The sequence below is a fragment of the Schistocerca serialis genome, chromosome 4 (genome assembly GCF_023864345.2).
Source record: "Schistocerca serialis cubense isolate TAMUIC-IGC-003099 chromosome 4, iqSchSeri2.2, whole genome shotgun sequence".
Taxonomy (NCBI): Eukaryota; Metazoa; Arthropoda; class Insecta; order Orthoptera; family Acrididae; genus Schistocerca; species Schistocerca serialis.
This window is the reverse complement of record NC_064641.1, coordinates 137,354,559-137,379,095: the sequence shown is the minus strand read 5'-3', so window position 1 is coordinate 137,379,095 and position 24,537 is coordinate 137,354,559. Positions and strand designations below refer to the sequence as shown.

Genomic DNA, 24,537 nt, shown 5'->3' with positions numbered 1-24,537 from the left:
GTACTCAGTCATTCAGGTGCACTCTTGCACAACCCCTCAGTCTTCCACTCTCGTGCTTCCTTGTCCTACCTGCTCTATTACACCTACATCAGATGTGCACTCTCTTGCCACCACTCCATTCCCGTCCACCATCCTACCTGCATGAACATGCACCTGCCTCCGATAACTGCAGTGTCTGTGTGCTCCCCTTGCCCCTCAACACCATTTATATTTCACAAATTTTTTCTTTTAGTAACATATAGTGGAGATGTATGGGATTCGTCAGTGATTTCAAAATGAAATGCTATGACTGAAATACTGGAATAGTTGAACTGTTTGTCAAGAAAAGTACACTTAAGTTATTACTCCATACACATTAGTTACACTACCTCTCCATGTTACCACTGTTCAGCCTTAACCATTATCTAATTTTTCTGGATAAGTTGACTAATCACTCTTCTTAAAATTCTGCTGCTGGACATTGTAGCATCTTAAAGTTGGAACCAAGTTCTTCATGTGCATGGAAACATGAACATTACTTGGATCCAAGCTTGAATTCCAGGGAAGATGTTCAGAAACATCTGTCTTGAACTTCTTACAATAATTCTTAGGTCAAACAGTGCATGAGTGTACTGCCAGTTCATAGTGTCTAACGGGCAAAATATTTCGGTGATCAGACATGTCACCACTGTCAGGTGCGCTGACAAAACTCAGCTCCTGAGTGCACGCAGCCAAGTAATACCTCTGCGACTGTGAGCTGCTCTGTCCGTGGCCACGTGCCTGCGGTCGTAGAGACGCTAGTGTTGATCCAAGTTCTTTGTTCATCCCAATCACCAGAGTGTTTTGTTTCCTGAGATTCTTCTTAATTAAGCTCAGTGCTGGTTCCCATGCTTTGCTAAGATTATAGATGCAATATCTGTTGATGAGATCATCTCTGGTGCAAATTTCAAGGCCCCTCTAAAGACACTGTACCAGTATTTTGAAGACAGTGTCAACATCCTGGTACGTTTGTACTCATATTTGTACTTCATCATGTGATTCTCAGACAAACAGCACCCTGCGACCACTGACTGGTTGGGATACAGCAGTTGAATGTGCCTCTGATATTCTCAGAAACGATCTTTGACGGTGTGCGCACTCTGTGCAGTACATGTCTTCCCACATTGACGTGGAATCTGGTATACGTAGTGATGGGGACAACCAACTGTTTTCAACAACCGAGTGGTCAGTTGATTGTTTTTTCCGTCACTCAGTTTTTTCAGTCGAATGAAGCAACAGAAACTAGTCTCTGTGGCCATATCAACTATATGAATGTTTTCACTCACTTATGTGGTTTGAGTGGTTTCATTCAATGTGAGACAACTGACTGACCCATATTTCTTCAGGTACACAAGCTATATGAATGTTCGTTCTCTCTCTCTCTCTCTCTCTCTCTCTCTCTCTCTCTCTCTCTCTCTCTGGGGGTATAGTGATTTCACTCCCATGCTTTTTCACACTTTTCTGTGGGAGGAGAGTCATTGGGGTGGACGTGTGGCACCACCGCCATAGCCACTTCATGCTGCTGCTAGAGTCAGGGTTGCAGTAGACACGAGAAGGTGCCACTGTGGCTGCGGCGAGTACAGCACAGCGCAGCATTGCCGGGACCTGTGCTAGTGGTGACTGGGCTCTGCGCCACCTCCTCGCCCTGGCTGCCAACCCTGGCCATGGCAGCAGTAAGACGCTGATGTGGAGCATTCGGGATGCTCAGAGGCATTTTCCACTTGAAACTCAGTCAGTACACAAAACACCAACGGATTGTGCCAACTGTTTTATTTGGTTGCCCCCGCGACCAATTTACCTAAAAAGAAATGAACGTATAATAATGTAACTGATACGTAAAGTTGCTACTGACTGATTTACTTGTTATCCTTGTAGTTGCTCACATACATAGACTGGTTTCATTCAAAAGAATGAATGAATAATTCAACCAATATGTAAAGCTACAATTGAATGAGTTGATTGTTTTCCAACAACCGACTGAATCGATTGTTTTCATTCAGTTGTCCCCAACACTAGGTACGTTTGTCTTACGCAAACCAAGATCGTCTTTGATGCTTCCCAGTAATGCTTGTGTTTTATTGGACAGGCAAAAGACAGTTTTTACTCAGTATGTCAGATTTTTCCCAGTAGTGCACCAGTGTACAGTATAAAGGCAGGGCTTGCCCCTCCTCTATGACTTCTTACATCTCCACACATTATACGGTTGTGGTGGGGTGGAGAGCACACTTGATTTGCCATTCTGGGTACCATTCTTCTTTGCAATAAAGTTGTGAGTGTTAGAGTTCTTTGTGCAGCCACTCTGCATCTGAAATGGTGAGTGCCGTGTGTGGTAATGTGTTGGACACTATGAAATGGCTGTACACTTGTGGACTGTTCGCTCAACAAATATGCTGAGAGAAACTGAAGAACCACAGAATAATTCTTAGGTTTGTAGGGTAGTGTGTGACTGAGTATTGCCAGATGGATGGCCACTTCTGTCATGATGAACATTCGGAACATTCGTCTTTCAACCCTTAATGGCACACCACTTTCATTCAGTCTCCCCCCTCTGTCTCCCTCCCTCCCTCTGTCTCCCTCTCCCCCTCTGTCTCCCCCCTCTGTCTGTCTCCCCCCTCTGTCTGTCTCCCCCCTCTGTTTGTCTCCCCCCCTCTGTCTGTCTCCCCCCCTCTGTCTGTCTCCCCCCCTCTGTCTGTCTCCCCCCCTCTGTCTGTCTCCCCCCCTCTGTCTGTCTCCCCCCCTCTGTCTGTCTCCCCCCCTCTGTCTGTCTCCCCCCCTCTGTCTGTCTCCCCCCCTCTGTCTGTCTCCCCCCCTCTGTCTGTCTCCCCCCCTCTGTCTGTCTCCCCCCCTCTGTCTGTCTCCCCCCCTCTGTCTGTCTCCCCCCCTCTGTCTGTCTCCCCCCCTCTGTCTGTCTCCCCCCCTCTGTCTGTCTCCCCCCCTCTGTCTGTCTCCCCCCCTCTGTCTGTCCCCCCCCTCTGTCTGTCCCCCCCCTCTGTCTGCCCCCCCCTCTGTCTGCCCCCCCCCTCTGTCTGTCCCCCCCCTCTGTCTGTCCCCCCCCTCTGTCTGTCTCCCCCCCTCTGTCTGTCTCCCCCCCTCTGTCTGTCTCCCCCCCTCTGTCTGTCTCCCCCCCTCTGTCTGTCTCCCCCCCTCTGTCTGTCTCCCCCCCCTCTGTCTGTCTCCCCCCCTCTGTCTGTCTCCCCCCCTCTGTCTGTCTCCCCCCCCTCTGTCTGTCCCCCCCTCTGTCTGTCCCCCCCCTCTCTCTGTCCCCCCCCCCTCTGTCTGTCCCCCCCCTCTGTCTGTCCCCCCCCTCTGTCTGTCTCCCCCCCTCTGTCTGTCTCCCCCCCCTCTGTCTGTCTCCCCCCCTCTGTCTGTCTCCCCCCCTCTGTCTGTCTCCCCCCCTCTGTCTGTCTCCCCCCCCCCTCTGTCTGTCTCCCCCCCCCCTCTGTCTGTCTCCCCCCCCCCCCTCTGTCCGTCTCCCCCCCTCTGTCCGTCTCCCCCCCCCCTCTGTCCGTCTCCCCCCCCCCTCTGTCCGTCTCCCCCCACCCACTCTGCCCGTCTCCCCCCACCCACTCTGCCCGTCTCCCCCCCCCCACTCTGCCCGTCTCCCCCCCCCCACTCTGCCCGTCTCCCCCCCCCACTCTGCCCGTCTCCCCCCCCACTCAACTCGACCCTCTCTGCCTGTCTCCCTCACCCCCCCCCCCCCCCCCCCCCCCCCCCGTTCTCTCCACCCCATTACAACTTCTGGCCCCTTTACCTCCCCCCCCCCCCCCCCCTTTAACCTATAAAAAGTAAAGATGAGAGGTGACTAATTCCTGGTATTGTAGCTTTGAGAAGTCAGTTTGTGATCAGAACTGTTTAATTATGATGTGGCATATTACAGCTGTGCTGTTAGAATATTTCATTCATTCACTCTTTAGTTATGAATTTTCCTTTTAAGTCTGTCAACATCTCTAAATTAATTTATCCTGCTTCCAGTAAATTAATCATCTGAAGAAAGAAATTGAGGTCATTCTGAAAATTCAGAACACAGACATTATTTGAAAGTATACATAAATTTCTTGTTCACGACTTATAATTTTTGGTATCAAGATATGTCACCTTTTTGGTGATAACATTGTGTGTTGTACTATTTGGCAAAGATGCCAAGTATTAGTATAAATTTGCTGTAAGTTAGAATAATGCAATGTTCTTATAAGGAGTTTAATATGTTAACCTTTAATTATTTTGCAGATTTGTCTGTGGAATGTTCTTTTTCTCATAATGTGCAATTTTATTTTTAGGAGAATAACAAGAGTCCTAATAGAACAAAATTTGTAACGCCGAAATCACCCTCGAGGAAAACAAAGTCTCGAATAGCAAAGGCAAATCTAAACAAAACTAGTTTTAGTGACATGAATGAACGAAATCGCAGTGAAAAGGAGAGGCAAGAAACAATCACATCGTCTGATAATAAATTAATTAGTAATAGTATATATGGATATAATTCTACTCAGCAAGTCTTCCAGCTTCAGAAGCAATCTGCAGGCAAGTGCATGGATTTTCCTTTCCGATTTTGGTATCCAATGATGGTTTATATAATAAATTTTCATTAATCTGTGTGAAACTGTGCTGTGTGAATAACACTTCGGAGATAGGCCACTTAGAAGAAAGGGCCAAGCTCCAAGATTATTTTACACATTTACTTTAGTTCTTTGATAGATTACATGGCAGATGACAAAAAGTATAATTATCTTCCCAAGAAAAAAAATGCAAGTTGAGTTACTGAACAGTTTCTTGCTCTCGAGCTTCCAAAATTCATTGCACACTCAGTAAACTTGAACTATTTGTAGCAGAATTACAGCAAACTGTGAAACACAAGTGTGCTCACAAAATTATATTAATACAATCATATTGGCCCAGCCATTGACAATAGTCACTGTTATGTTCACTGATTTTTCTTTTGAAATAATTCTATAAATTTGCAACCACAACGGAGGGGCATCTGTTGAGAGGCCAGACAAACATGTGGTTCCTGAAGAGGGGCAGCAGCATTTTCAGTAGTTGCAGGGGCAACAGTCTGGATAATTGACTGATCTGGCCTTCTAACATTAACCAAAACGGCCTTGCTGTGCTGGTACTGCGAACGGCTGAAAGCAAGGGGAAACTACAGCCGTAATTTTTCCCAAGGACATGCAGCTTTACTGTATGATTAAATGATGATGGCGTCCTCTTGGGTAAAATATTCCGGAGGTAAAATAGTCCCCCATTCGGACCTCCGGGCGGGGACTACTCAAGAGGACGTCGTTATCAGGAGAAAGAAAATTGGCATTCTACGGATCGGAGCGTGGAATGTCAGATCCCTTAATCGGGCAGGTAGGTTAGAAAATTTAAAAAGGGAAATGGATAGGTTACAGTTAGATATAGTGGGAATTAGTGAAGTTCGGTGGCAGGAGGAACAAGACTTTTGGTCAGGTGATTACAGGGTTATAAATACAAAATCAAATAGGGGTAATGCAGGAGTAGGTTTAATAATGAATAAAAAAATAATAGTGCGGGTTAGCTACTACAAACAGCATAGTGAACGCATTATTGTGGCCAAGATAGACACAAAGCCCATGCCTACTACAGTAGTACAAGTTTATATGCCAACTAGCTCTGCAGATGATGATGAAATTTATGAAATGTATGACGAGATAAAAGAAATTATTCAGGTAGTGAAGGGAGACGAAAATTTAATAGTCATGGATGACTGGAATTCGTCAGTAGGAAAAGGGAGAGAAGGAAACATAGTAGGTGAATATGGATTGGGGGGAAGAAATGAAAGAGGAAGCCGCCTTGTAGAATTTTGCACAGAGCATAGCTTAATCATAGCTAACACTTGGTTCAAGAATCATAAAAGAAGTTTGTATACCTGGAAGAATCCTGGAGATACTAAAAGGTATCAGATAGATTATATAATGGTAAGACAGAAATTTAGGAACCAGGTTTTAAATTGTAAGACATTTCCAGGGGCAGATGTGGATTCTGACCACAATCTATTGGTTATGAACTGCAGATTGAAACTGAAGAAACTGCAAAAAGGCGGGAATTTAAGGAGATGGGACCTGGATAAACTGAAAGAACCAGAGGTTGTAGAGAGTTTCAGGGAGAGCATAAGGGAACAATTGACAGGAATGGGGGAAAGAAATACAGTAGAAGAAGAATGGGTAGCTTTGGGGGATGAAGTAGTGAAGGCAGCAGACGATCAAGTAGGTAAAAAGACGAGGGCTAATAGAAATCCTTGGGTAACAGAAGAAATATTGAATTTAATTGATGAAAGGAGAAAATATAAAAATGCAGTAAATGAAGCAGGCAAAAAGGAATACAAACGTCTCAAAAATGAGATCGACAGGAAGTGCAAAATGGCTAAGCAGGGATGGCTAGAGGACAAATGTAAGGATGTAGAGGCATATCTCACTAGGGGTAAGATAGATACTGCCTACAGGAAAATTAAAGAGACCTTTGGAGAGAAGAGAACCACTTGTATGAATATCAAGAGCTCAGATGGCAAACCAGTTCTAAGCAAAGAAGGGAAGGCAGAAAGGTGGAAGGAGTATATAGAGGGTTTATAGAAGGGCGATGTACTTGAGGACAATATTATGGAAATGGAAGAGGATGTAGATGAAGAAGAAATGGGAGATAAGATACTGCGTGAAGAGTTTGACAGAGCACTGAAAGACCTGAGTCGAAACAAGGCCCCGGGAGTAGACAACATTCCATTAGAACTACTAATGGCCTTGGGAGAGCCAGTCATGACAAAACTCTACCATCTGGTGAGCAAGATGTATGAGACAGGCGAAATACCCTCAGACTTCAAGAAGAATATAATAATTCCAATCCCAAAGAAAGCAGGTGTTGACAGATGTGAAAATTAACGAACTATCAGTTTAATAAGTCACAGCTGCAAAGTACTAACGCGAATTCTTTACAGACGAATGGAAAAACTGGTAGAAGCGGACCTCGGGGAAGATCAGTTTGGATTCCGTAGAAATGTTCGAACACGTGAGGCAATACTAACCTTACGACTTATCTTAGAAGAAAGATTAAGAAAAGGCAAACCTACATTTCTAGCATTTGTAGACTTAGAGAAAGCTTTTGACAACGTTAACTGGAATACTCTCTTTCAAATTCTGAAGGTGGCAGGGGTAAAATACAGGGAGCGAAAGGCTATTTACAATTTGTACAGAAACCAGATGGCAGTTATAAGAGTCGAGGGGCATGAAAGGGAAGCAGTGGTTGGGAAAGGAGTGAGACAGGGTTGTAGCCTCTCCCCGATGTTATTCAATCTGTATATTGAGCAAGCAGTAAAGGAAACAAAAGAAAAATTCGGAGTAGGTATTAAAATTCATGGAGAAGAAGTAAAAACTTTGAGGTTTGCCGATGACATTGTAATTCTGTCAGAGACAGCAAAGGACTTGGAAGAGCAGTTGAACGGAATGGACAGTGTCTTGAAAGGAGGATATAAGATGAACATCAACAAAAGCAAAACGAGGATAATGGAATGTAGTCAAATTAAATCGGGTGATGCTGAGGGGATTGGATTAGGAAATGAGACACTTAAAGTAGTAAAGGAGTTTTGCTATTTGAGGAGTAAAATAACTGATGATGGTCGAAGTAGAGAGGATATAAAATGTAGACTGGCAATGGCAAGGAAATCGTTTCTGAAGAAGAGAAATTTGTTAACATCGAGTATAGATTTAAGTGTCAAGAAGTCGTTTCTGAAAGTATTTGTATGGAGTGTAGCCATGTATGGAAGTGAAACATGGACGATAACCAGTTTGGACAAGAAGAGAATAGAAGCTTTCGAAATGTGGTGCTACAGAAGAATGCTGAAGATAATGTGGGTAGATCACGTAACTAATGAGGAGGTATTGAATAGGATTGGGGAGAAGAGAAGTTTGTGGCACAACTTGACTAGAAGAAGGGATCGGTTGGTAGGACATGTTTTGAGGCATCAAGGGATCACAAATTTAGCATTGGAGGGCAGCGTGGAGGGTAAAAATCGTGGAGGTAGACCAAGAGATCAATACACTAAGCAGATTCAGAAGGATGTAGGTTGCAGTAGGTACTGGGAGATTAAGAAGATTGCACAGTATAGAGTAGCATGGAGAGCTGCATCAAACCAGTCTCAGGACTGAAGACCACAACAATGGCAGATGACAAAAAGTATAATTATCTTCCCAAGAAAAAAAATGCAAGTTGAGTTACTGAACAGTTTCTTGCTCTCGAGCTTCCAAAATTCATTGCACACTCAGTAAACTTGAACTATTTGTAGCAGAATTACAGCAAACTGTGAAATACAAGTGTGCTCACAAAATTACATTAATACAATCATATTGGCCCAGCCATTGACGATAGTCACTGTTATGTTCACAAATTTTTCTTTTGAAATAATTCTATAAATTTGCAGCGGAAGGCAGCACCAGTCGAGGGGCAGGTCACGAGATGTCCATATATTGTTCTCAAACGAAATAGGTGGCTGGTGTGTCAAGAAAATCATGGTCTGATCAATACTCAGGCACAGTCGTCTTAACACAAAGCTGTGGCCTGAGCCTGGTCTCCAAAGCTTTAAGCAGCAGCAGCAGTAGCAGCAACAACAACCTGTTCTTGTACCACATTTTCTCAGTATTTCAGTTTGTAGTTATCAATGTCTTGGCTAGTAAACAGCATTATTCGGTATCTGTTTATCTTGCCCCGGTGAAATAATTCTGTATGTAAATGCTTTAAATTTCCTTTTTTTAAAATACTGAACCTGTTTAATAGGAATGTCACTTGAGCTGATATCAACAAAATATTTCAGTAACTGATCGATAAAATCGTGTCACTAACTGGAATGTAGCTACCAGGACATCACTTTTTAAATGCTGCATAGTAAACTGATATCAAATCAGATTTTTCAGTATGTAACTCATAGTGAGCCTCTTAACTACAAATACGCTGTGTTTGTAGATATTGCAGGAAAATAGCATAAATGTTTCATCTGCAAGTTTTCAAACTAAATAGCTTGAGAGTTTCAGAATGCAAAAGTGTCAAAGTCACTGTTTAATTCCAGGCACAACATTCCTTATAAATGCATTGTTACAAAATTCTATATATTTCATGTGAGGGGTTTGTTCAATGTGTTATGTCAAACTCTATTGATGCCCCTTCAGGATCATGATAAGCAGTAAACTACTTTCAGGTAGTGGTGATATTTAAATTAGTAGGGAGCATTAAATCAATTTGAAAACCTTGTTATCCAAGTGTTTTTCTATTGGTTGCAGTGTACTATACTAACAGGGCAGGGCTGAGAATGCAGAAATGTGTAACCACTACTGTAAAATGCAATGGAGATTTGGTTTATTGTAATTTTGGAATACAGAATCCATCAAATGACTGAAATATATATACAGAAATTTTTTTCAAATGTTAAGTCGCGTAACTGTAAGGTTATTTGGAAAAACTAAAATGTAAATATGTTACAAAGACAAAGGACCACTATGTTGCGATCTTAACTAGCAGGTAGTTTGATCTTATCTATAATTTTAAATGATTGTGGTGGTGCCTCGTGTCCGCGAAATGTAGTATATTTTGTTATGGGAGGAACATACTAATAAGTACCAGTATTGCTGGTTACTGTCTTGTCCATTTTTCCTTCTTAATTGTTACAGTAGAATTTTCTTACTTCAATACGTTAGTTCGTGAAAGTGATACAAGTAAAACAAAATAATTCTATTACATAGGTAAAACCTGGAGACATGCAACTTGCTAAAACATGGCAAACATCTTTTGTTTTATTGTTGGTTTATAAGTTTTAATTTGACATAATTGAATGCTTTTTAGTCTACTCGTAACATCAGAGTCATGTTGTACACAGGTAGTCTTACCACCCTTTCATGGTGAGTTATTCAAATTTGTGTAGCAATTTACAAGTACTTATGCATCTATTAATAATCTCCACTAGCATAAACTAACAATCCCAAGTATTTTCTTAATGCTTCTGGAAACTCTGTTTCTGTTGTGATTACATGTAGCCTGCGTGTCTTATTAATGCTGGTCATTCTTAAATTTGATGACGAATTGTATCACCGACTACTTACTTCCACTGGAAGATTTGGAGGTTTTAAGTTATACTTAACGGCTTTGTAAATTGTGTGAACAGTCCTAGATTCCTGTTAAATGCAGTCGTATAGACTCATATTGCAGTGATCAGCATGTCAAACTGCCATGCGGAGGACTCATGTTCAGTTCCTGGTATTGCTAGGGATTTTTCTTTGGTGAAAAGACTGGCTCCTCTCTGCTTAGTGATACAGATTGAGAAACTATTTAAATTAGAAGTAGCAGCTTCAATGCCCAGAAGGTAACAGTGGCGAGGAGAGGGGGATAATGACCCTGTGCTCTTCCGGGCCACTCCCAGATGCTGTCATGTGACAGAGAATGGCACAGTGGCAGTCCTGCGGGCACAATTGCGGAGATTTTATTTTAACTATAGACACAACTGGGGGTAGTGCAAGGGCAGAGGCATAATATTATACGTGCTTTCATATTCTACTTAAAATGTTTTTTTTAAATGTAAGTGTACAATTTTGTATGTCTAGTTGTGAAACTTCCAGTAAATTGAAGATGAGTTTCAGACTAAGTTTTTGAATGTTCTTTAGTAAGCTAATTCTCCAGTATGTAGATATCCTTTCTTATGTTGCACACTGGAAAGCGCTGTTTTCATCTCTGGGTTCCCCTAGGAAACCTCCTTTTTGCAGAAAAGGGGGGGGGGGGGAGGAGGAGGAGGAGGAGGAGGAGGTGGTGATGTTTAGTAGTGCCAAATGATTATGACATATTACAGAGACAGTGTACTCAATAGGTCTATAGTGATACTATCATCAATGATGTGGAACATACCACAGAAGTAAAAGTATTTATTACATATTAAGAAAAGAGCTGATGTGGTAATGCTAATGCTTCTTTCATAAGTTAAACTGAGTAATTTATACATATTTTCACTGATAAAGTAATGTAAATTGTATCAAATAAGTAAATTGTTCTTGTTTTTGGGCCTTTAAAGTTCAGATTAGCTTGGTTGCAAGTCCAACTCGAAATTTTCCTGTAAATTGGGTCTTCTCCAGACCATGTGTCTTTGAATTGTGCAATTCATTGTTGTTAAGATCAAAACATTCATAAAAAGTCTTTAGTTGGTTAACAAGAAATTATTACATTACGGTGCTATGTTGCCAAGAGCATATGGTCTTCAGACAGTGTTAAGAGTCTATTAAAGTATTATGAGCTGCTGCTACTATAATTTACTCTGCCATAGTGCCGAAAATCTGCCCCCCCCCCTCTCTCTCTCTCTCTCTCTCTCTCTCTCTCTCTCTCTCTCTCTCTCTCTCTCTCTCTCTCTCTATGCTATGAGCTTTCAGTTACCTGGTTCAGTTGATATCTGCCGTAGTTTCTCGTTGGGCATAGTAAATACTTGAGGACAATATCACAGTGAAGTGAGTTGATGGTAAAAATAAATTATTTTTAGACATTTGAGGTGAAAAATGTGGGTGATTTTCATGCTTATAGTACGATTTTAGTGCTTTTCACAAAACGCCAGAAAAACCCCTTTCTATGTTATCAACTTAGAAAATAAGGATATTCCTTACATTAATAATATGTATTGCGATAATGAGTGTTGCGTTAAATAATGAAGAGATAGGAGTGGCACATACACAAAGCAAAAGTTGTACAAATGTAAGACATTACACGATAAATTATTTCCTGTACCTTTGTTTTATTTGCACATGACAAACTCATTTGTGTGTCATGTATGTAATAATAGATTAGGATTGTTTTGTTATGACTGCGTCATGTATTTTAATGTTCTGCTACATTTAATAATTAATGTTGTGTGTTTATTTTGAGCTCTACAATAACTTTTGAATGTCTTCACAGGTATTCTGAAACATGTGGATATATAGTTTCAAATACAAAAGAGCTACTTTCCTCTGAAATACACTATTCAGTGCATGGTAGAGAGCACTTTTCAATTTATACTGCCAATCAGTTATTGTTAGTCGTAGATGGCATGTGTAAGAAGAAAAGTACAGGATGGTTCGAAAACGCTTTAAAAATTTATCAAAATATGTAACAATTTATTTAGATAAGCAGCCTCAAGACAAGACACCAAAGACTTACCAGTCAGCAACTTCTCTGATATCCAGTTTTTATGTTGCTTGTGTGGTAGCTATTGACTGACCTATATGAGCAGCTAATTTGATTTGGATATCCTTTTGACATTTCAAAAAAAGTAGTGCTTTTGTTCACCTTTACCAGTTAGACATTCATATTAGAGATGGACAAATTCATTCATCTTTGGGAACTAGTTCACTGGTGATTGTTCCTTTATGGTAACGGTTCATTTTTACGGTATATTGATAATTTTTACTTGTGGACCGTCTGACAGCAACTCAATAAAACACAATTTTAGTGCCATACGCGTTTCGCCTTTATTTTCTGCATTCACCATTCCTTTTTTTGTATGTAATTGTGCATGCTACATAGATTTTAGATAAAAAATATCAAGTATGCATAAGTATTACTTCAGTTATAATAGAGGGAAACATTCCACGTAGGAAATATATATGTCTGCTTGTGTCTGTATGTGTGGATGGATATGTGCGTGTGTGCGAGTGTATACTTGTCCTTTTTTCCCCCTAAGGTAAGTCTTTCCGCTCCCGGGATTGGAATGACTCCTTACCCTCTCCTTTAAAACCCACTTCCTTTCGTCTTCCCCTCTCCTTCCCTCTTTCCTGATGAGGCAACAGTTTGTTGCGAAAGCTTGAATTTTGTGTGTATGTTTGTGTTTGTTTGTGTGTCTGTCGACCTGCCAGCACTTTCATTATATAAGTATTACTTCAGCATGATAAATTCATTGATTGCCTTACATAGACACTTTGTTTATTTCAGTTTTCTTTGCTGAATTTATTCTTAGAAAATATGACATTAGTTGGCTGACATGGTGGGCCAGTGACCACAAGCCAAGTTTTGTGTAGCTAGAGCAGGCTGATTGGAAGTACATACAGATTATGGAACGTGTTTATGACCTGCCATGGACCACCACATCTGTCATTCACTTTGTATCAAGTACAGTGTCTTCATTATTCCCCCAGAGAATAATATGTAATTGTATCTGCTTTACTAGCATAAAATAACTTAAAGCAAACTGTCATCTGGCAGTCCAACATTAATAGTTTTCTTTTACAATATGTCAGTGTGTAAATTAACCACACATCAAAGTACCATACTGTCTGCGTGCAAAATAAAGATTAATTTGGAAAAAATAGGATTTCCTACACAGGAGCAGTGTAATTGCATACTAAATTTAGGAGCTTTGTATCGGCAGTGGGGGCAACTACATCATTGTGATCTGAGAGCATCTAAACTTCATAAGTGAAAAGAAAATATTTTCTTTTTTCTCCAACATCTTCCCAACATAGTACACATCATAGCTTTGAAAGTCTTTACATTTGCAAAAAATAACCAGTTTTTGGTCAACCATCAGTTGAAAGGGGTGCCGAGATTCATGCATAGAGTAAATCATCAAACAGTGGAAATCTAGGATGCAATAATGACAATATTATGAAAAGGATAGAGTTGTACTCACCATATAGCAGAGATGTTGAGTTGCAGATAGACAAAACAAAAAGACTGTCAAACAAGTAAGCTTTCAGCTAAAAAGGCCTGTATTCAAATTAGACAACACACACACACACACACACACACACACACACACACACACAGACAGACAGACAGACAGTCTGGCTGCCGAGGCAGGCTTGAATAACAGCGCATGATGGGAGAAGCAGTCTTGGTGGTGGGTCTAAGGAGTAGGCTGGGGTGAGAAGGAGGAGGAATAGAAGGGTAGGGACGGGGGACAGAACAGTTCCAGTTGTGGGAGCATACAGGGACGAGGCGGAGAGAGGGTAGGGCAGTTAGGTGCAGTCGGGAGGTTAGACAGAGGGCTGAGGGGAGAGGGGTTGGTGGACCAGCGGAGGAAGAGAGAAGGAAAAAGTCAATGGGTCTGTTAGTGGAATAGAGGGCTGTGTACCATATTTACTCGAATCGAAGCCGCACTTTTTTTTCCGGTTTTTGTAATCCAAAAAACTGCCTACGGCTTAGAATCGAGTGCAAAGTAAACAGAAGTTCTGAAAAATGTTGGTAGGTGCCGCCGCAACTAACTTCTGCCGTCGAATATATGTGGCGCTACACAGGCATGCTTTGCAGGCACAAAGATAAATACTGGGGCCAAAACCTCTGCGTCAGTAAATAAATTAAAAAAAAAAAAATGTGTAAGACGAGCTTTTTTCTCCACCCCGAGTTTCGACCACTGCATTTTCATACATTATCCAACAAAGTAAATACAAATTCCGAGTTGTTCATCTTCAAATGTAGCAGCATTTCAATGTACTTTGAAAATCCGACTGGCAAGACTATTTGGGATGTTTGTCAATATGGCCAACTCTACATTCTGAATTTTTTCCTACCTGTGAGAAGAGATGGTTGCTAATAGGAACTTTTATTCGTATTATTCTTATGCCTAATAGTGATACAATCAGAAATGAAGCACGGCAATTGACTAGATTTTTAAATCTAAGATGACTCTAATTTCTGTGCAGAATGTAATGTACAAAAGAGGCGTCTGCAAAGATTTTCAAATGGAGAAAAATTTTAGCTAAACTCTCGTTCAGAACATCTATCATACGCAGTTTATTATTTGATTCTTGTTGATCATTATCAAAGAAAGCAGCAGTGTAAGTAACAACAAATAGAGGTCTCTTGCCATTGTTTCGCTAATGAGACAATTCCTCTTCTTTTTTTTTTTATTGTAAGCGGCAATAGCGCGCACAAAAGCAAGCCATGCCGCAAGCAGCGACAGGTCGTAAACACTTATTATCAGAATGCGACAAACAATGCATGACACCGTATAATAATGCATTTTCAGCCTAGTGACGTAAACACCTATAACAAAGAGAACGGCACTTATCAGATCAAAGAAAAATAAGCAACTGATTCAAACCAGACGAAGCACGCCTGACGCATAGCAATGGCTACCCGGTAAAGCTTAACTGCTAAGCTTACGACTCGAACCAAACTACTGTAGCTGTATTGTCATTTATTCTACCTAATTTGTCTCATATTACAATAGACCAACTTTGTTTCGATTTGGAGGTGCGGCCTAAAACTTTTCTCTCCCCTTGAATTTAGAGTCTCAAATTTCAGGTGCGGCTTAGATCCGGGTAAATTTTTTTTCCTTGATTTCGAGTCTCATTTTTCAGGTGCGGCTTATATTCGAGTGCGGCTTAGATTCGAGTAAATACCGTAGTGCTGGAATGGGAACAGAGAGGGGATAGATAGGTGAAGGACAGTGACTGATGAACGTTGAGGCCAGGAGGGTTGTGGGAACCTAGGATATATTGCAGGGAGAGTTCCCACCTGCACAGTTCAGAAAAGCTGGTGTTGGTAGGAAGGATCCAGGTGGCACATGCCGTGGAGCAGTCATTAAAATGAAGAGTGTTGTGTTGGGCAGCATGCTCAGCAACTGGGTAGTACAGCTGTTTCTTGGCCACAGTTTATTGGTGGCCATTCCTTGCGGACAGACAGCTTGTTGGTTGTCAAGCCCACGTAGAATGCAGTACAGTGGTTGCAGCTTTGGTTGTAGATCATATGACTAGTTTCACAGGTAGCCCTGCCTTCGATGGGGTAGGTGAGGTTTGTGACCAGACTGGAATAAGTGGTGGTGGGAGGATATTCTAATGCTTTCTTGGACAACAAGAGAGAGTGCGGTGTTGGGTTGCACAATTCACACGTCTCTTCCAGTTGACTTATGTGTTGTGCATGAGCCGATCCTCTTCTTTGGGTCATAAGCTATGTCGCTCTCGCCATTTAATTCTTCTCCGAAGACAGTATTGGGTTAAAGGGAATATTATTAACCAACTCTCTATTCTTGAAATAAATCATGTACTCGTAGACTCTTGTTAATTCAACAACAATATATTTTCAACTCTCATCCCAAAGTAACAGTTATTCTGTACAAACTCCAGCAAGCCAACTGGTTCCAAGATAAATGTCAGAATTGACTAAACACTCATACAATTACGTACATTCTGCCTCATGCAGAGACAAGACATAAAGTAAAAGTCTCTGTATAACACACGCTTCATCTGTCTCTGTAACAATACTCATGACACCACACACCATGGACCATTATTGAGATACTATTTGACTTTTTGATATAACTTCTAGGGCACTGCATGTTACCACTTGTCGGCGCCACTCGTCTAACACAGCTCCTGGCTCCTCGTGACAGCTGTCCTTCCTGCACATACAGACATGTGTGACACAGTAAAAAGGCTCTCTCACCCTTGTCATTAAAATATTGGGTGTTCGAGATGGTGAAGAGCCAAGTGTTTCTAGAACTTACCCCGAAATTCTCGAAGCACTACATATCCCTCCCCTTAGCTCGAACACGCAATATTTTATACATATTCATTATGTACAATTACACGAGATAATAATTCTTTATCTTTTAACAGTACTATACATATTTTACCTTAATTACAAACTGTGAACCTTTCAATCTGTGTTGGAGTTATCTCTATTTTGTGTTCCCCTTCCAGTTGTAAATTCCAGGTGCACATAACTCATGAATATTCTGCTGCTTTGTTCTTACTTCCCCTACTATCTTTTCTAATTGTGTACTTAATCATTACTTATGGTAATCTGGAGGAACTCTGGGTAGAATAAAAGTGTTCCCTTCTTGGACATTTGTATACCTGAACTTAGTGAGTCTATTTATGCATAGAATTCAAACTTACCAGACTCATCCCTTCAAACGTGTGACTTCTGTCACGATACTGCACTTTTTCGCTTTAGGAACAGTACCTATATCTTACATGGGTTGATCCTAGGAGTGCCCTTTATCCTTCCGTTTTCGTAGCTATGCCCCTTTTAACTTCCTGATCTATGGTACAGGTCGATCCCCCTCTTGGTGCCCCTGTCCGCACAGCCTCTCTTTTGGGTCTGCCTGTCTGCCCTTTTCATCCAGTAAATGCTGGGTGCACCCTCCTCCACCTTCCTGAGTAGGCCTCCTGGTTTATTGTCCTACCATGCATCTTTATGTATACTATTCTTAAATACTCTGGTAAAATTATAAACAAATCTCCTTTACACTCATATTCCACTTTCTAATACTTCATCTTACACCCTAGAGACCTCTTTCATTTCTTACTTTTACTATCAACTTTTCTCCAAGGAGTAGCACGGCACATGTAGATATATATAAGAGCAACAAAAATAACGGTGCAGAACAATCACATATCAACAACGTAATATGTGCATCAATTGAGATTTACATGTATCTATATTCCCCTACATCCCGTGGCGGTTCTGGCATCACTTCAGGTTCCTAATTCGTAGTCCTTCTGGTTTTGCTTAAGTATATCGTTGTGTGTGTGTAGATGTGTGTTCGTGTATCCTGATTTTTCGGCCTACTTGTTTGAAATGAGTTGAAGGTTATAGGAAACCACGGAGAGTATGAAGGACTTCAGCGGTAGAAGTGTGTGCATATGGAAAGAGGGAACGATAGACTGGTACTCAGATGAGAAGTAAGAAAGGAACAAATAGAAACAGTTGCTAAAGTCAAAGAAGTGAAAGAAGATTAGCCCCAAAGACAGGAAACCCTTCCCACCCCCCCTTCCCCAGGATCCCTACTTCACCGGTACTTGTGTGAAAAGCCGGAGGAGGAGGTATGATGTTAAACGTCTTCTACAGAATGGACATTCTCACCTTCACCTTTGAAGTCCCCGAAGAAAAATCTTATCAACTCCTATGGAGCGGCAAATCGTGAAGAATCATTTACACTTGTCTGTAAGGGTTGTCTGAAAGGTAGGTGTGTGTGTGTGTGTGTGTGTGTGTGTGTGTGTGTGTGTGTGTGTGTGTGTGTAGTGTTAGTTACGTTAGTTATGTTTGTACCTACACTACCCACCCTTTCCAAAATGATACAAACCCTCCCATTTATCTTACATCTCACAAAAAGTATAAAATTATTCTATAAAAATAGAAAATTACACACAGGCAATGACATATGAGCCGGTGTGTTGTCTTGATCCAGAACCCATGACTTGTTCTTCCACATTTCGGATCTCTTTTCCTTTCTCATGGTGGTAATGTTGATTAATAGTTTGACATTCAGGAACCCAGTGAAGATCACAACTCTGTGAATACCGGAAAAAACAGTCATCATTGCTTTGAATCTTGATTTGCTCATTCGTGCTTTTTTCACTCTCAGTGATGTTTGGCCCTTCCAATGCAATTAGTAGATGGATCGTAAGTGAGAAACTACAATTCGTCATGTTATCACTATTTCCAAGAAATTAGGATCATTCTCAGTGGCATCAAAGCATCAGTACAAACATTTTCACATGTTGCTTTTTGTTCGATCGTGGGAATTTTTGGCACCAGTTTCTTATACAATTTTTTCATGTTATGTTGGTTAGGTAAAATTTGCCTTATAGTCATACTCAATGAGATTATGTACTTTTTCGATATTTTATCTGTTTTTGTTGTCTAAGGACATTCAGGGTGTTGGTCATTTTCAGTGTCTTCTTGGCCATCTTGGAAATGTTTGAACCACTGAAAATTCGTGTACAGGATTTGCAGTCTTTGCCATGCACTTTTTTTAGTAAAAGGTAGGTTTTAGAAACAGATTTTACAAGTTTCATCTAAAACTGGACAACAATTTGTTGCTCCTACAAAAATGAAGGCCGCAGCCACACAGATTTGTCTGCAGACACCAGAGCTTCACAGCTATTTGGTGTCCATCCATGTTCATGTGTACTTACTCTGTGACATCATCAGTTCCCCATATTTTATAGCCACACAGTCTGTTCTGTGATGAAATTGAATTTCAGATGTAAATCAAAGCAAGATCTTGAGCTGCCTCTGAAGCCAAAGCACCATATTCGGATTTCAGAATTCTTTCAGAGCTGTGTCAGATGTGTAGCTCTAGAAAAACTGAAAAATCTTTTATATTTCCTGTCTACTGTTCTGTCACCTTAGTCTTCTGAATCAAAAATGAAAACCATCACTAAGTAGAACCAACAGATGAAAATATATAGGGATTCAAGGAGGAGTTGACCAAATCCCAAAAATTATGACTAATGTGACTGAACAGTTCTGTAAAACAAAAGTATATTTTAAACAGATTTGATTTGAGTGACAAGTTCCTGAGGATAGATACCCCACCTTGGCATGAAAATGAAGATGTCATCAGGGCTCTTCGCCTAGTTGCTAAACTGAAGTTTGCAAAATATCTGGCTCAGGCAGGAACAGGAAATGAGGCACCTAAAATATAGATATATATTTCAGGTCGTGTCTGAGAAATCCTTCAAGGTACCAGGGCATAAAACAACATTTAAGTGAAGAATAAATATGCTTAAAATAAAATGTGATTCTCTCGCCATATTTGCCTCACATGGTTAGTAAATAGGTTATAGGTTGTATTAATAAAGTTAAAGCAGCAGTATGTATTAATAATTAAATTCTAAGTAAAAAAGTATTTCCTTAAAAAGCTACTTCTGAAGAATATTTTTGAGATAATATTTATTTTTTTATTTTATACCGTTCTATAATATTTTTTTTTAAAGAAACCAAATTAGTGGGTACCACAAAGAAAAAACCAAACTTGAAAAATAAGAGCCTCACAGAGCGTCATGTTTTATTTCTGTAAGAAATGCAAAAATCACAAGCTTTATGTAAACCTTCGTAATCGGTAATTTAAAAAAAAATTATCAGATGTTATTGTAAAAACTAGTTGTTTTATCAAGCAAATGAAAATTAACATATGAATTTAAAAAAGCAGTGGCTGCTCATTTAATTGGTCAAACAAAAAACTACTTGCCTTGTGATAAACATGTTCTACAGTTGGTCGAAATGATAGAGAGAGTAACAGATTTCTCTCATAGTTGCCTGAAAAAATGTGTGTTTATTATATACAACGTAATTTTTGTATAGTTTATACAGGGTGAGTCACTAACTATTGCGACCTAGAATAACTCCGAAAGTATGATAGTAGGTGAAAAGTTTGTGGGACAAATGGTGCATGGGACAACGGGGGCCATAATAAGATGTTGGGTTTTTGTTGCTAGTTTGGGTCACGTCAAAAGTATGAAAGTCAACTTCGTTTTTTAAAATGGGATGCTATAATTTGGTATATATTTTTTGATAGCGGCTATCGAGACGAATCCAATGATGTGTAAGAGTAAGGTCAATGAAGGTCAAAAAGGTGGCATGAACGTCCATTTGCAGAAGGTATTCGAAGTGATGACCATGGGTATCAGTGCAGTGCTGCAATCTTCTTATCATGGATTGAGTGGTATTCCTTATCACATTGACACTTATCGAAGCACATGCTCTGACATTTCTCTCTCATGTATTGTTTAAATAGTAAATATTCGCCGAATATGGCGTATCCATCGAATATGCCATTGACATGTAAACACCATTTAACGGTTTTGCATTACAACACTAATACGAACGGTAATACTAGTATCATCAAATCAAGCGAATGTGAATGATGTAGTCCTTGGAAGAACAAGTCAATATGCTTCTCATTTATGGAGAATGCCAATGAAATTCAGTGAGAGCTAGAGACTTAAGCTGAAAGTTATCCTCAATGTACTCACCCTACACATTGTACATTTAAATAGGTGTATGATAAATTGAGACCAACTGGATCTTTAACGCATCAGAAACACATCCAGCAAAGGGAAGTTACTAATGAGGAAATGAAGTTGGTATTCTTGCCACTGTGGTTTCAGATCCTTGTGTTTGGGTCAAATAGCAAGGGAATCTGGCATGAGCCAGAGTAGTGTTGTTGATGTTCTGCACCGCCATAAATATCATCCTTACCATATCAGTCTCCACCAAGAATTAACTGGTACGGATGGTATGCGTCGCACTGAATTCTGTCGATGGGCTCAACTTCAGATTCAGAGGGATGAAACATGTATTAATTTTATTTTATTTACTGACGAGGCTACATTCACGAACCATGAAAATGTTAATTTGCATAACATGCATTATTCGGCAACTGAAAATTCATGTTGTCTGTGGCAAGTTTCACACCAGAAACCGTGGTCAGTGAATGTATGGTGTGGGATTCTTGATGACTGAATTATAAGCCGTTGTTTCACTGAAGGAAAGCTTAATGGTAGGAAGTACACCACATTCCTGCAAGAAACATTAGGTCTGTTATTGGAAGAAATACCTTCAGGAACAAGGAACAGAATGTGGTATCAACACAATGGGTGTCCGGCACATTTTTCGCTGATGGCTAGAAATGAGTTGCAGAGAGAATTCGCAAATCATTAGATTGGAAACTGAGGAGATGTGTTGTGGCCGGTTCGTTCGCCAGACGTGATGCCTCTGGATTTTTTTTTTTTGTAAAAGACATTGAGTATAAAGACGTTCCACAACACCTGAAGATATGCGAGAGAGAACTGTCAGAGCATGTGTTTCGATAAGTGCTAAAGTGATAAGGAATGCCACGCAATCCATGATAAGATTGCAGCACTGCATTGATACCAATGGTCATCACTTCGAACACGTTCTGTAAATGGCCGTTCATGCCACCTTTGTGACCTTCGCTGACCTTCAAAGACCTTACTGTTACACATCGTTGGATCCGTGTCGATAGTCGCTATCAGAAAATAGGTACCAAACTATAGAATCCTGTTTTTTTTTTTTTTTTAAAGAGTTGACTTTCATATCTCTGAAGTGACCCCACATAGCAACAAAAAACCAATGTCATATTGTGGCCCCCGTTGTCCCATACAGAATTTGTCCCCCAAGTTTTTTAGCTCCTGTCATACTTTCAGTTACTCTAGGTGGCAATAGTTAGTGACTCACCCTGTATAATTATAAAAAAGATGAACTGGAAAGGGTGACCACAGAAAAAAGAATGAAACGGGCTGAGTAAGGCAGCCAGGAATGAGGAATGGAGGAATTGAACCGAGGATTGAGACTGTGTGAGGTGTACTGTTAATGATCATTCCTGGGAACGACTGACCATGACTGAAGTGAACAGTTCCTTAGAGTTCCTCAGTCTTAATGTTCACTGTAGTGCACTGTTCCTCTAGATGCACATTTGTTCACAGATAACCCACCTCTAATTCAGACATCATATTTATAATTCAGTTTACGAAGGCCGCTGTCTTTAATCTAGATGAAACAGATTAAAGAAACTGTTTTGCTTTGAAATTTTATTTTAATCGCATATATTTTTCATTTGAAGAAATTGCTTATGTTTTGAAGCTGTACATTTGTTTGGAATTACCGTTTATACTTTTGTCATTTTGGTTTCAAATTTTGTCTTGAAAGTGTTAATTTGAATTGAAAAAATCAAATTAGAAAAAGAATGTGGCCACTCATTATTCTTTCCATTGCTATAGCACCAATTTTGTAATAGTTTTAATGATTTTTGATAATATGTTGCAATATCAAATTCGGACACACATGAACATGTCAGGGTATACACTGGGTATAGGTATCAAAAGTTTTGTGTGTGTGTGTGTGTGTGTGTGTGTGTGTGTGTGTTGAATTAGGAACAGTTAATGATAAGGTTATCAACTTTAATACTATTACTGGTGTTCTTAATATGAGTTTACCCACTGCACTGCTGCTTGCATTTGAAAAGTGTTTTCATTGAAAGAAATCTATCTGTTGAAGGAGTTGTCGTGAATATGTTTCTGATTCCATTGTTTGAAATCGAATGCTGAATTTGCCTTCCATCAGCATTATAAGTCAGACTCATTTAAATACCATATGAAAATTGAAATATGATGCTGAAATTCTCTCTCTTTCATAACATAGTTCTTTACATGGCCACATTTATAATTCAGTATAATTTTAATAACTTTTCATGAAAAACACAATTTTAAGAAGAAAACTGCTACAAAGTTCTACAAATATCAAATACTTGTATGCAACAGCGGTTGATACAGTAAAAAACTATTTAATTTATCGGGACAAAGTTTTTTGTTTCGGGTTATGTCTAGTTGCCTTAAAGCTTGTGCTTACTGTGCACTCCAGAGGATGCACGTCTCAGACATAGTTACTTTGGGCTGCCAATTTATGTAGTGTTTTTGTTTAACAGAAATGGAGGGCCTGTAGATTTTATTTGACCTAGTACCTATCTCCATATATTAAAAACAACATATGTTATTGATTTTGATTCATAATATACCCTTTTCCAATCTTTTGCAGAGGGCCTGATGTCTTTATTACGGGATATTGGCACAGCATACTTACATCTTGCACAATATAACTGCCGTAAAGCTATAGAATGTTTTAGTAACCTCGCTCCTCAGCATTACAACACTGGATGGGTGCTAGCACTCGTGGGAAAAGCCCACTATGAACTGGGTGACTATCAAACAGCAGTCAGGTACAGTATCATATTTAATTAAAATATGATGCAGATTTTAATTTAATTAGTTCATAATATAATTGGGCAGATAAAAAATGTACTCACTTTTATCTACCCAATTATATTATATTTTTAAAAGTTGATTAGTTTCTTGGATAATTAGCTCATAAGTTTTCCAGAAGAATTTATAAAGAATGTACATTCCTCCTGGAGTTTCCATTGTTTGATTACAGAATGGACAAATATTTTATTTGCTGTGAGAGTAGGCTGACGAACTTTTTTAATAGAGAATAAGGGGGATACTTATATCTTTGACAAAAAATAAGGAAGATTAAGAGCATGGCGAAATTTCAACAAAAATCGTAGCAGTATTTGTAAAAGATGACTATTTAATTACACATCGCAAATTCTTACACATAGTTTGCTACAGATTTTGCCTCAGTCAATAGTTTAAAACATTTTTAGCAAATTCAAAGAATTCACTGCAAAGTGAAAATACTCTGTGTGAGCATTGCTTCCTGGTAAACTTGTAACATAACTACCGCTTACCCAAGTCTTCAAAATTCACATTATTTTATTTTAAAGTTGTTAAAACTTTGTCCATTTCTGGTTAACACTACCCTCTAAAGAGGCAGCACATTCAATTACATCATTAGAACTACAAAAATTCCTCATATAATTCATTGCCAGTCACGCAATCCAGCTGGGCACATACAACTTCATGCATGTCATTGAATGTTAATTCCATTTTTAGCCATAGTGGGATTAAACACTCCAAACTATCATCAAATTTATTAACTAAGTAAGAATATAAAGAATCATAGAATTCAGTGAAAGTGTTCTTGCTAGTAGATTCCAAATTTGAATCAACAACAGTGGCTAACAGATTTAGAACCACTAACAAAAAATCTACCTTCCTTTCTACACTACTGGCCATTTAAATTGCTACACCACAAAGATGGCATGCTACAGATGCGAAATTTAGCCGACAGGAAGATGATGCTGTGATATGCAAATAATTAGCTTTTCAGAGCATTCGCACAAGGTGGCGGCAGTGGCGATGC

At 39.8% G+C, this 24,537-nt stretch overlaps 1 protein-coding gene across 1 annotated transcript in view; it reads left to right on the top strand.

Moving 5' to 3' along the window:
- Positions 1-24,537, top strand: part of LOC126473272 (cell division cycle protein 27 homolog) — a 226,379-nt gene that overhangs the window by 99,966 nt on the left and 101,876 nt on the right. The window contains exons 8-9 of the mRNA XM_050100226.1: positions 4,296-4,539; positions 23,311-23,491. Of these exons, the coding sequence (XP_049956183.1) occupies positions 4,296-4,539; positions 23,311-23,491 (425 nt within the window). The remainder of the gene's footprint in view (positions 1-4,295; positions 4,540-23,310; positions 23,492-24,537) is intronic.